Source organism: Littorina saxatilis, unplaced genomic scaffold (genome assembly GCF_037325665.1).
Source record: "Littorina saxatilis isolate snail1 unplaced genomic scaffold, US_GU_Lsax_2.0 scaffold_1262, whole genome shotgun sequence".
Classification (NCBI taxonomy): Eukaryota; Metazoa; Mollusca; class Gastropoda; order Littorinimorpha; family Littorinidae; genus Littorina; species Littorina saxatilis.
In genome coordinates, this window is record NW_027127753.1 from 14,339 (window position 1) to 27,664 (window position 13,326).

General features: G+C 44.2%; 1 protein-coding gene across 1 annotated transcript; it reads right to left on the reverse strand.

The window, feature by feature from the left end:
- Positions 1-507: 507 nt before the first annotated feature.
- Positions 508-9,456, reverse strand: LOC138956125 (transcription intermediary factor 1-beta-like). The gene is made up of 3 exons (XM_070327570.1): positions 8,792-9,456; positions 7,149-7,518; positions 508-1,405 (listed from the first exon to the last, which is right to left on the reverse strand). The coding sequence occupies exons 1-3, from the start codon at positions 9,452-9,454 to the stop codon at positions 1,347-1,349; spliced, it is 1,092 nt and encodes a 363-aa protein (XP_070183671.1). The 5' UTR covers positions 9,455-9,456; the 3' UTR covers positions 508-1,346.
- Between the last annotated feature and the right edge of the window lie 3,870 nt (positions 9,457-13,326).

Sequence of the window (13,326 nt, forward strand, 5' to 3'; positions counted from 1 at the left end):
ATCAGATGGACAGGAAGAAATTGCTATTCACAACACAATGAGTCACGTTCACATAAAATTTGAGCCCGGTCACTTTTATAGTTTCCGAGAAAAGCCCAACGTTAAGTTGTGTGTTGCCGAACAGAAAAGGCTAGTTATCTCCCTTGTTTTTCTGATAACGTTCGTAAAAGGCTACAGATGTAAATACTTTGATGTAAAGAATAATCCTACAAAGTTTCAATCACATCCGATGAACTTTGTCAAAGATATAAAATGTCTAATTTTTCCTTTGACGCTGACCTGTGACCTTGAAAAAGGTCAAAGGTCAACGAAACCATCGTTAAAGTGTAGAGGTCATTGGAGGTCACGACTAAACAAAATATGAGCCCGATCGCTTTGATAGTTTCCGAAAAAAGTCCAACGTTAAGGTGGTGTCTACGGACGGCCGGCCGGATGGTCCGGCCGGCCGGACAGACTAACACTGACCGATTACATAGTCACTTTTTCTCAAGTGACTCAATAAAGAAAAGACAATAGCAACAAGATATGCAAACATCTAACAAAGCCGAGCAAGCAGAATGACAGGTCTAATGAAAAACAAAGAGGCACCGAGTCAGAAACAAGATCGCGATTCTTTGCTTTGCTGCACTACGCAAATCTTCTGTGACCTTTGACCCAACGTAGCTTCACATTTGATCACATGCTTAATATTACAACTGAAAGCCGAGGGGGTGGAATACTCAGATGAACCTACAGAACCGTGCATCCTCAAACCTGACATATTCATCCCAACATTTTACGAACTCAAAAACACAGAAAATTGCTTTCACACGCCAGCTTTGATTGCCAGTGGTTATCAAAACGGAACTCGTGGTTATCAAAACGGCACTCGTGTTTCAAAGCATGGCTCCCTGTGTTGATTGTGCACTTATTTTCTCACAACCAAAATGATGACAAAAACGATGTTTGGTGGTTTGTTGTCAGACCAGCTTTTTTGTTGTCTGAGGGGGAGCATATTGTCTTTTGTTCTATATTTATTGACCAAGGCCAAAGGCCGAGGTCAATAAATATGAAACAAAAGTCCATACGCCCCCCCGAGGACCGACAAAAAAGCTGGTCTGTCAACCACCCATCAAACATCTTATAGTATTCGTATCTGCACACACACACACACACACACACACACACACACACAAAGTTACATACACTTGTTTTACAAAGGTAGATAAGTCAAATACAGATGGCCCGAAGCGGTGGAGGGTGACGAAGGCTGTCACAGCAGGTCCAGGTAATACTGGCCATCACGACCCATCCAGCAACAGTATTCATCTTCACCATCCCACCGCACGTCCACCTTGCCTTGTGGATCACCGCCCTTCTGTGCTGTTCGTCTTGACGGGATGGCCGTCACTGTGCCTTTCATGCCCTGCACACAGTACACCACTGGTCACTGCTCGTCTGTCACTGTCATCACTGTTCACTACTCGTCTGTCACTGTCACCACTGTTCACTGCTCGTCTGTCACTGTCATCACTGTTCACTGCTCGTCTGTCACTGTCATCACTGTTCACTGCACGTCAGTCACAGTCACCACTATTCACTGCTCGTCTGTCACTGTCATCACTGTTCACTGCACGTCAGTCACAGTCACCACTGTTCACTGCTCGTCTGTCACTGTCATCACTGTTCACTGCTCGTCTGTCACTGTCATCACTGTTCACTGCTCGTCTGTCACTGTCACCACTGTTCACTGCTCGTCTGTCACTGTCATCACTGTTCACTGCTCGTCTGTCACTGTCATCACTGTTCACTGCACATCAGTCACAGTCACCACTATTCACTGCTCGTCTGTCACTGTCACCACTGGTCACTGCTCGTCTGTCACTGTTATCACTGTTCACTGCTCGTCTGTCACTGTCACCACTGGTCACTGCTCGTCTGTCACTGTCATCACTGTTCACTGCTCGTCTGTCACTGTCACCACTGTTCACTGCTCGTCAGACACAGTCACCACTGTTCACTGCTCGTCTGTAATTGTCACCACTGGTCACTGCTCGTCTGTCACTGTCATCACTGTTCACTGCTCGTCAGACACAGTCACCACTGTTCACTGCTCGTCTGTAATTGTCACCACTGCTCACTGCTCGTCTGTCACTGTCATCACTGTTCACTGCTCGTCAGACACAGTCACCACTGTTCACTGCTCGTCTGTCACTGTCACCACTGGTCACTTCTCGTCTGTCACTGTCATCACTGTTCACTGCTCGTCATTCACAGTCACCACTGTTCATTGCTCGTTTGTCACTGTCACCACTGGTCACTTCTCGTCTGTCACTGTCACCACTGTTCACTGCTCATCTGTCTCCACTGGTCACTGCTCGTCTGTCACTGTCATCACTGGTCACTGCTCGTCTATCACTGTCACCACTGTTCACTGCTCATCTGTCACCACTGTTCACTGCTCGTCTGTCACTGTCACCACTGGTCACTTCTCGTCTGTCACTGTCATCACTGGTCACTGCTCGTCTGTCACTGTCACCACTGGTCACTTCTCGCCCGTCACTGTCATCACTGGTCACTGCTCGTCCATCACTGTCACCACTGTTCACTTCCCGTCTGTCACTGTCACCACTGGTCACTTCTCGTCCGTCACTGTCACCACTGGTGACTTCTCGTCTGTCACTGTCACCACTGGTCACTTCTCGTCTGTCACTGTCACCACTGGTCACTTCTCGTCCGTCACTGTCACCACTGTTCACTTCTCGTCTGTCTCTGTCACCACTGGTGACTTCTCGTCTGTCACTGTCACCACTGGTCACTTCTTGTCTGTCACTGTCACCACTGGTGACTTCTCGTCTGTCACTGTCACCACTGGTGACTTCTCGTCTGTCACTGTCACCACTGGTCACTTCTTGTCTGTCACTGTCACCACTGGTGACTTCTCGTCTGTCTCTGTCACCACTGGTGACTTCTCGTCTGTCACTGTCACCACTATTCACTGCTCGTCTGTCTCTGTCACCACTGGTCACTTCTCGTCTGTCACTGTCACCACTGGTCACTTCTCGTCCGTCACTGTCACCACTGGTCACTTCTCATCCGTCACTGTCACCACTGGTCACTTCTCGTCTGTCACTGTCACCACTGGTCACTTCTCGTCCGTCACTGTCACCACTGGTGACTTCTCGTCTGTCACTGTCACCACTGGTGACTTCTCGTCTGTCACTGTCACCACTGGTCACTGCTCGTCTGTCACTGTCACCACTGGTCACTGCTCGTCTGGGGTCCTGATTTGGCCTATTATGGTCCGCTGGACCCGAAAAGCAACAGCTAACTAACACTGCTCGTCTATCACTGTCACCACTGGTCACTTCTCGCCCGTCACTGTCATCACTGGTCACTGCTCGTCCATCACTGTCACCACTGTTCACTGCTCGTTTGTCACTGTCACCACTGGTCACTTCTCGTCTGTCACTGTCATCACTGGTCACTGCTCGTCTGTCACTGTCACCACTGTTCACTGCTCGTCTGTCACTGTCACCACTGTTCACTGCTCGTCTGTCACTGTCATCACTGTTCACTGCTCGTCTGTCACTGTCATCACTGTTCACTGCTCGTCTGTCACTGTCACCACTGGTCACTGCACGTCTGTCACTGTCATGACTGTTCACTGCTTGTCTGTCACTGTCACCACTGTTCACTGCTTGTCTGTCACTGTCACCACTGTTCACTGCTCGTCTGTCACTGTCAGTACTTTTTACTGTGCGTATGTCACTGTCATCACTGTTCACTGCTCGTCTGTCACTGTCACCACTGTTCACTGCCTGTCTGTCACTGTCACCACTGTTCACTGCTCGTCTATAATTGTCACCACTGGTCACTGCTCGTCTGTCACTGTCAGTCCTGTTCATTGATCATTTCACTCTTTTAGAGCACTTTGGTAATTGCGTTCATGTGTGTGTGTATGTGTGTGTGTGTGTGTGTGTGGTGTGTTGTGTGTGTGTGTGTGTACAAGTTGTTTTGGATGATGATGATGATCATGATGATGATGATGATGATGATGATGATGATGATGATCATCATCATCATCATCATCGTCATCATCATCATCATCATGAAGGAACGATGAAATTGTTCATGACTCGTTCGATCATGTTAGCTGGTATGAGCCGGATTTCCCTTCAGATGTTTTCCTTCAGAGATACCAGGGTCTGGGGATTGTTGCCGTATATCTTGTCCTTGAGGTACCTCCACAGAATGTAGTCGGGTGGGTTGAGACCAGGGGAGTATGGTGGCCCTATTTTACATTACCCGCCAAAACATTCGTGTTGCAGCAGTTCTTCAACGAAGAGGAGCCTGCATAGAGCACATTATCAACTACTAAGGACAGACCAGTTTCTACCAAATTTGCAAGACATAATCTCCCATCATTCTGCTATTGTTTGGTGAGCACAATTTCTAAATCTCTCTCCGCAGTAAAAAATTAGATTAACAAGAAAACAGGGCGCCTTTTGTTTGGTCCACTATCACAGGAGATAACCGGTCAAAGGCCGAGCGGAAGCCGAAGGCGGCGCCTGACACGTGTGAAGGCAAGTTTTGTCCGTTTTCTAGGTATTCAAAACCTGCCTTCACACGTGTCAGGCGCCGCCTTCGGCTTCCGCTCGGCCTTTGACCGGTTATCCCCCGTGACTATGTATACTTCTGTTAAATCTGTGTGTGCTTCTCTTTGTGTTACTCCAACACATAACCGCACAGCAACAGCTTTTTCAGCAAAGTCAGAATGTAAACATGTAAAAGAATAACATTTCTTCACTGAGACCTGCGTCTAAAACATGTACGTAGAGACAATAGTACTGACACATTCGATCAGTTCTAAGGCACAGAGAGGAGTAAGCGGCTCACCCGTTTTGAACGTGAATACTCCGGTGCAAAGCGGACGCGATCCCCAACCTTTAGCACACGAGCTAACTCCAACCCTCTGAGTTTGTGGGCAGTCCGTGGTGTTGTCGCTGTAGTTGTGGCTGGTGCTGGCTGTGTAGGCTGGTGTAGAATTATCGGGGTCGATGTGGGTTTTGTTATCTGACCTGTACAGAGTTTTTAAGGAAAAGTTGTGTCAAGTGAAAATGTCTCGGTTGTATAATTTCTATCCACTTATCGATCAGTGTAGTGTTTGCAATAAGAGAACCACATTTTTCAAAAGAAGTATTTGCATGGCTAAGGCCAAAAAAAGCAAAAAGGTGTGGTTAAGGTAACATAGCCACAAAAAATAGGGTAGGAAGGTAGGCAATCACTTTTTTTTTTAAACTTTTTTTTCTAATGTGTACAAATTAACCCTACTTGACAGGGAAAGAAGTGTGCGACTCGAGCGCTTTCGCTTTCATTGCGTTTTCTGCACTGTTTTCTTGTGTGTTTTTTTTTACATATGTAATAAAAAGTTATAGGGTCGGCCCCTAAAAATAGGGTAGGTCGGGTTACCGTAACCACACCTATTTTTTTTTTAGGCCTAAACAGGAAATGTGTGTTTCATTGCATGAGAGATTTACAACTGACAGCTGCCTATATCTTCCGTAGTCCATTCTTCAATGTGTCCCTGTATGTGTCCCTGTATTTGAATGTGTCCCTAAATCTGTCCCTGTATGTGTCCCTGAGTGAATGTGTCCCTGTATGTGTCCCTGTATGTGTCCCTGTATGTGTCCATGTATGTGTCCCTGTATGTGTCCCTGAATGTGTCCCTAAATGTGTCCCTGTATGTGTCCCTGAGTGAATGTGTCCCTGTATGTGTCCCTGAATGTGTCCCTGTATGTGTCCCTGTATGTGAATGTGTCCCTAAATCTGTCCCTGTATGTGTCCCTGAGTGAATGTGTCCCTGTATGTGTCCCTAAATGTGTCCCTGTATGTGTCCTTGAATGTGTCCCTGTATGTGTCCCTAAATGTGTCCCTGAATGTGTCCCTGAATGTGTCCCTGTATGTGTCCCTGTATGTGTCCCTGTATGTGTCCCTGTATGTGTCCATGTATGTGTCCCTGTATGTGTCCCTGAATGTGTCCCCGAACGTGTCCCTGAATGTGTCCCTTCATGTGTCCCTGTATGTGTCCCTCAATGTGTCCCTGTATGTGTCCCTGCATGTGTCCCTGCGTGTGTCCCTGTATGAGTCCCTGAATGAGTCCCTCAATGTGTCCCTCAATGAGTCCCTCAATGTGTGCCTGTATATGTCTGTATGTGTCCTAAATGTTTGTTTGAACATTTGCTTATCGCCCATCCGACCACGAAGGGCCATATCAGGACGGTGCTGCTTTGACATATAACGTGCGCCATACACAAGACAGAAGTCGCAGCACAGGCTTCATGTCTCACCCAGTCACATTATTCTGACACCGGACCAACCAGTCCAAGCACAAACCCCATAATGCCAGACGCCAGGCGGAGCAGCCACTAGATTGCCAATTTTAAAGTCTTAGGTATGACCCAGCCGGGGTTCGAACCCACGACCTCCCGATCACGGGGCGGACGCCTTACCACTAGGCCAACCGTGCCGGTCATTTCCAGGTGACGGTATGCGCTTGCTAGTAGATCAAGCACACGTGATGTATGGTAAAGTATACGACATAATATCAACTAAAACGTAACGGGCCAATACTACAGAAGAAATATCTTATGCCGGTGTCCGAGGGTTCTGGTGAATAATTGGTCATTTTTCTTTAGTGAGCACATTTTCACAAACAGCGACACAGAACTGGTCTTTTCTTTCTTTATTTGGTGTTTAACGTCGTTTTCAACCACGAAGGTTATATCGCGACGCGGAAAGGGGGGAGATGGGATAGAGCCACTTGTCAATTGTTTCTTGTTCAAAAAAGCACTAATCAAAAAAATTGCTCCAGGGGCTTGCAACGTAGGACAATATATTACCTTACTGGGAGAATGCAAGTTTCCAGTACAAAGGACTTAACATTTCTTACATACTGCTTGACTAAATTCTTTACAAACATTGACTATATTCTATACAAGAAACACTTAACAAGGGTAAAAGGAGAAACAGAGTCCGTTAGTCGCCTCTTACGACAGAACTGGTCAAAACACAAAATTTACACGAAATGACGGGAACAAATAAAATGGCAGTTATCAAACACATATTTTGCAATCAGAAAGAGCTGTAATACAAGTCTAGTAACGTACCCTGAGAGGCGATGTCAGCCTTCAGTTGATCCAGTTTCTGGAAGTTCAAGGTCAAGTCTGTGACCTCTATCTTGCGTTTCGTTCCGGTCTGTGACTCCAGGTCGTTGAGGCGTGACGTCAGACCTTCCATCATCCCTAGCAGAGCCCCTCCAGACGCTGACTCCACCACATTTGCTACGCTGGCTGCGTTCAGTGTTAAGGCCGCTCGCCATTTCTCCAGCTCTGCCAGTGACGTCATGACGGCGTCTTCCTCAGCCTGTATCAGCGTGTTGACCTCATGACGTCGCCTCTTCGTGCACTGCTCAAGGTCATCGAACGTGTCATTGGCCTTTCTTCGCATGACCTTCAAGATATCATTCGACTCATCGATCTAATAACAAAGGAAAACAGATAACTTTTTAACCACCAAACAACGTTTTTAAACGAAGAATTTTGCGCGAAACATTGGTCTTGAGAAGACACGTTTTTATGATAAGTGGCAGTATTCCTGGTATAGCAATCGATCATTCAACCATGACACATTTTCTCCGACAAATGATGGCCGTCAGCTAATAAATGCTCATGTAAGCTAGTTTACTCAGAACAACGAAGCCACCAAACGTACATTTTTAAAATACTAATGTTGTTGCAGCAAATCTTGACCTTCCATTTTAAATTCAAACTAAAAACAGAATCTGTAATTACAACAACGTCAAGATGCAGTCTCCAAAATCATCGTTAACGATAATCACACATTGAACGTAGTACAACATTAATCTAAACAAGTCGCGTAAGGTAAAATTACTACATTTAGTCAAGCTGTGGAACTCACAGAATGAAACAGAACGTAGTCCGCCGCTAGTGCAAAAGGCAGTGAAAGTGACGAGCCTGTTTGGCGCAGTAGCGGTTGCGCTGTGGTTCATAGCACGCTTTACTGTACCTCTCTTCGTTTTAACTTTCTGAGCGTGTTTTTAATTCAAACATATCATATCTATATGTTTTTGGAATCAGGAACCGACAAGGAATAAGATAAAAGTGTTTTTAAATTGATTTCAAAATGTTTTAATTTTGATCATAATTTTTATATTTTTAATTTTCAGAGCTTGTTTTTAATCCAAATATAACCTATTTATATGTTTTTGGAATCAGGAAATGATGAAGAATAAGATGAACGTAAATTTGGATCGTTTTATAAAACATTTTTTTTTTTTTACAATTTTCAGATTTGTAATGACCAAAGTCATTAATTAATTTTTAAGCCACCAAGCTGAAATGCAATACCGAAGTCCGGCCTTCGTCGAAGATTGCTTGGCCAAAATTTCAATCAATTTGATTGAAAAATGAGGGTGTGACAGTGCCGCCTCAACTTTTACAAAAAGCCGGATATGACCTCATCAGACATTTATCGAAAAAAAGAAAAAAACGTCAGGGGATATCATTCCCAGGAACTCTCATGTCAAATTTCATAAAGATCGGTCCAGTAGTTTAGTCTGAATCGCTCTACACACACACACGCACAGACAGACAGACACACACACACATGACCCTCGTCTCGATTCCCCCTCTACGTTAAAACATTTAGTCAAAACTTGACTAAATTTATGTAACAAAAACACAACCGAGGAAATCCATCCCGACCTAGACACGAATGGTTTGACACCAACCTGTGCTGCCAGTGCTGTCGCTCTGTCCCTCAGTCTCTGTGCCTGTTGTTCCAGTTCTCTTCTCTTCTCTGTCGCGACGCCTGGGATGGCCTTCACCTTTGCACAGCTGCGGTGATTGGTAGAGTCGCATAGCATGCAGATGAGCTCCTTGTGGGTGGAGCAATACAGCTCAGCCGGCCTATCATCGTGCACGTTACATGTTGCGCGGTTAACCTCAGCCAATCGCTGTGGAGTGAGTTTATTCAAATCCTCCACTTTGTGATTTTTCATGGCGGGAAACTTTGTGTGACCCTTGGAACATTTCTTACAAAGCTTAATGTCACACTGCAAGCAGAATGACGTGGCAGCAGTGTTGTCGTCACAGACTATGCAGATATGCTGACCGCTGAGCATTTTGTGACTGTCCAGTAGAGCCATGATGGCCAGGTCAGTGGGCAGGTCATTGACCAGAGTGTCAAGGTCACGCTGACCTCGGCTGGTGGAGGGCAGGATGGGGGCCCTGCAGAGCGGACAGCCTCCCTGGACCCCTGCCTTCTGCAGCCACCACACGACGCACTTTTTGCACACCAGGTGTGTACACGGCAGTATCTTTGGCTCTCCGAGGCTATAGCCGTCATGGCAGACAGGGCATTCTGGTAGCTCACTGGCTGAAGCGGCGTCCATAATGGCTTTTGTGAAAACACAGACAAACACACACACACACACACACAAACACACCAAGCACATTCTGTTCAGTAAACAAAATAGCTTAAAGGCATATGTACGCGCTCCCGTGTTTACAAAGTGTAGTTTGCCCATAATCGATGTCAAACGCACCATAAGACCATGTAATGACGATATGTCGCCATGCGCGGACCATATACATGCATTACAGCTTGTTTTAGAGTCTCAAAAACTTTGGATGTAAACAAAGACGCGGAGTTATTTCCCTTGCGTCAACGCTACCTCTGTTGGCAAATCTATAAATAGGACGATCCAGATCAAAATGAAAATTAACATATCTCAACATTGAAGGGGTCCTAGACCACAATATTTTGCAGGGAACTTAATTTAGCATGTCTCCAGCTGTTGGTAAAGCAATTAGCGTGTATAGTCATCGAGTACATATGGCTTTAAAGTCAGTAGGAATCACCATCTTACCTGTCTTCTATACTTTCCATTTACATCGGAAGTGTGTTGCTTAAATGAATTGTTAGAATGTATATATATATATATCAAACTCAGGGGTGTACCTTAACTATTTTCGCTACCGGCCAGGGGGGCCGGTAAGTCAAAATTTGAACCGGCCCCCCAAATTCCCAACCGGCCCCCAACCAGCCTCATCGGCTCGTCACGTGCTAAGCACATACACAAAAGACGTACAATTAATACTTATAATGCATACATGTGGATTTGCACTACTAATAACTACAACAAACCGACACAACACTTGATGACTTAAATGCTATATTTTAATATAATGATAATTAACTTTGTTTTAATAAAGAATTAAAAATAAAAGCCGCCACAAAGAAACAAGAAATCAAAACAACATTCACACCCTGTCAGACAATGACACACTAAACCTCACTGAAAGTTACCCCCTTTATGTACCCCCTACCACACAATTTACAAAGTAATTTACTGTGGAACTTTACTTACCACATAAACACACACACACACACTTTAAAAAAAAGTAAGTCATCAACATGTTTGTTTTTAAATTATGTTTTTTGTTGTGTGAAAAAAAGTATAAAAAGCTGACTACAAAAGTTTTTCTAAGTTGCTTTCTTGGGTTTTTTTCTTTTTCTTTAGGCCAAAAAAAAAAATAGGTCTGTTTACGGTAACCCGACCGACCCTAGTTTTTTCGCGCGACCCTAGACTTTTTTTTGGCATTTGGGAAAAAAAAAAAAAATCTTGTTTTTTTTTGGCAAAATAACGTAAAAATATGGTTTTTTGGAAGGAAAAAAAAAAAAAAAAAAAAAAAAAATCCCGACCTACCGACCCTATTTTTTGGGCCTATGTTACCGTAAACAGACCTTTTTTTTTTTTTTTTCTTTATGTGTGTGTTGTTAATGTTACTGATAGATTCAGCAGAAGTATGGATGTTGCATACCAGCCAAATTTACCACAGCTTTAGTCATAAATAATCAAAAGCATTAATTATGTTTCATTTCTTCCAAATGAAAACTAACAGATTTTCAGATTTCCTGATCCTAGAATTGTTTACAGGTGATATTTATGCTTTTGATTCAGCAGAGTTGCATCCCTGCAAAGCTTGTGTTATAACATATTTCAGAAAACGGTCTCAGTGAGTATCTCTGTGGTCAATGACATATATTCATTTCACAGAAACTGGATCAGTGGTACATAGATCGCACATCAAAGGAAAAATACAGAGGGGAAATATGTTTGCTCTGGATGGGCGGTCAGATGCAGATGCATTGTAATAGCTGGTTGGCCTTGAGACCTGGGTCAATGACCAGTACTTGCAATCTGAACACAGCTGCCTGTCCCAGTGTAGAGACATTGACCTTCTTACCCGGGGTCAATGGCTGAGTTTTACCTGAGAGGAAACTGTATTTGAATTAACAAAGAAACGAAAGCTATTGCATTTAATATATTTTATTAAGAGTATTTTGAAAGAGTTCTGATTATTTGATCACATTTTTTTTATTAAAACAAAAACAAACACAGAAACATAATACATTCCTGTAAAAAAGGAAGAAAAAAAATGTATGATTACAATTATTTTGTTATGAATTAAGCTTGATTTATTTTCGGTTAATTAGAAGTGCTGTGTCTCATTATTACATATATCTTTTTTGTCCTGTTTATTGCAATTTTTATTTATTTTATTCTTGTAACCCTGGGTTTTTTTTTAAAATAAATATTAACTTGACTTCACAACATGTGGAAGTCTCTCAAGGACTGGCCAGCCAAGAATTAGATAAGACAGGGGGTGAAGTGAAGTGAATAGCAGAGGGGAGAGGGAGTGGAGGGGGGGGGGGTAGCTATTTTGACTGCTGATGCAATCGCCAGCGGCTAGTGGCACAGCCACTGGAGGGGTTGATGACACGGTCAAGTGAGCTGTCTAGCCAATGTGTCTGGGCTTGATTGGTGGTGGTCCTGAGTCCTTCTCAAAGTGGGGAGAGGGGGGGGGGGGGTGAGTGGACAGTAGAGCAGTGACATATTTTGAGATCGCCCGCGAGAGATCTTTGTTCGCCGGCCGTTCCGATTGACTGCGTTGCCTATCCACTTTGTGCTTCAGCAAAATTTGAACCCGCCCGCTTTTCAGAGGAATTTTGAACTCGCCCGACGTTTGCTTAGTGGTAAATGTTGAAGGATTGAAGATAATACATCCTGCACGAATGCATATTTTTGATTAGAAGCCCACCAATGATGTGCTTGGCAACAACAACAAAAAGAAAAAAAGGTAAAAGATGTCAACATTTGTACAGCAATATTATGAAGATCCTGCCCTACCTATATATATATGCTCAAAAAGAAAACATTGAACATTATATGTCAATATAAAGCAAGACAGATGGACAGACAGACATACAGATAGACAGACAGACAAACAGACAGACAGACATACAGACAGACAGACAGATAAACAGACAGACAGACACACAGTGACACACACTCTTGGCATAAGTGGTCAGTATGAACACCCATCTCCCGAACAGAGCAAGCGGAAGAGTAAAAGGTTTGGAGGTAATTATGTGGATTCGCGGAACGAGTAGCTAGCACCTGTCAGAAATTATGAGTTCTTTCCCTTAGACCGGTCTCTCTCTCTCTCTCTCTCTCTCTCTCTCTCTCTCTCTCTCTCTCTCTCTCTCTCTCTCTCTCTCTCTCTCTCTCTCTCTCTCTCTCTCTCTCTCTCTGTAACTGATCAACACCAACCCTCAACGTACATACAACCCTTTGGCAGAACATTTTACAGGCAACCATCGATTTATCAAGGAATGGTCTTTTACAAGTAATAGCTAAGTATGAACTGACCGTGTGTCAGGAGAATGAATGAAACCAAACAATTCCAGAGGGTGGCCCAAAACAGAAAGTAGAAACGTGGCACACTCTAGCCGCCCGACTAAACCCAAGAAAATAAATACAGATACACAGAGCAAAAGTCTCAGGTTTATTTACCTACTTTCGTGCAGCTGTCGCTAGCAAAGCTGCATGTATGAGAAGGCAACGTTAGTTTTGTCAAAGCACGACCTGATATCGGATCAACACACACCTACCTCAGTACCTGACAGAAAATACAAACCCCACAGTGAACAACCAGTTTTACAGTATTGTAGTAAACGCCGAGCTATAAACATACAACGAGACGAGACATTTCACGCATGCACTCTATCCCTCTGACGTACAGGAAAACACACACTGTGTAAAAGGCAGCACCCACGGCAAGCCCAGCTCGGAAAGTGCTGCTACTGCTAGAGTAGATAAAAGACGTATTAAAACGCCGGGCTTGCAAGGCCCAGCCTTATAAGCCCGGACAGCATAACGCCACGACTACATAACGGAGTCACATAAAGGTTAGCGAG

Bases quoted from the DNA above. Each gene is read 5' to 3' on its own strand.
- LOC138956125 (XM_070327570.1), bottom strand. From the start codon at position 9,454: ATGGACGCCGCTTCAGCCAGTGAGCTACCAGAATGCCCTGTCTGCCAT. The intron at 7,519-8,791 runs GTTGGTGTCAAA...CTTTGTTATTAG, and splicing joins CGACAGCACTGGCAGCACAG to ATCGATGAGTCGAATGATAT. The intron at 1,406-7,148 runs GTACGTTACTAG...TACTGTGTGCAG, and splicing joins GGCTGACATCGCCTCTCAGG to GGCATGAAAGGCACAGTGAC.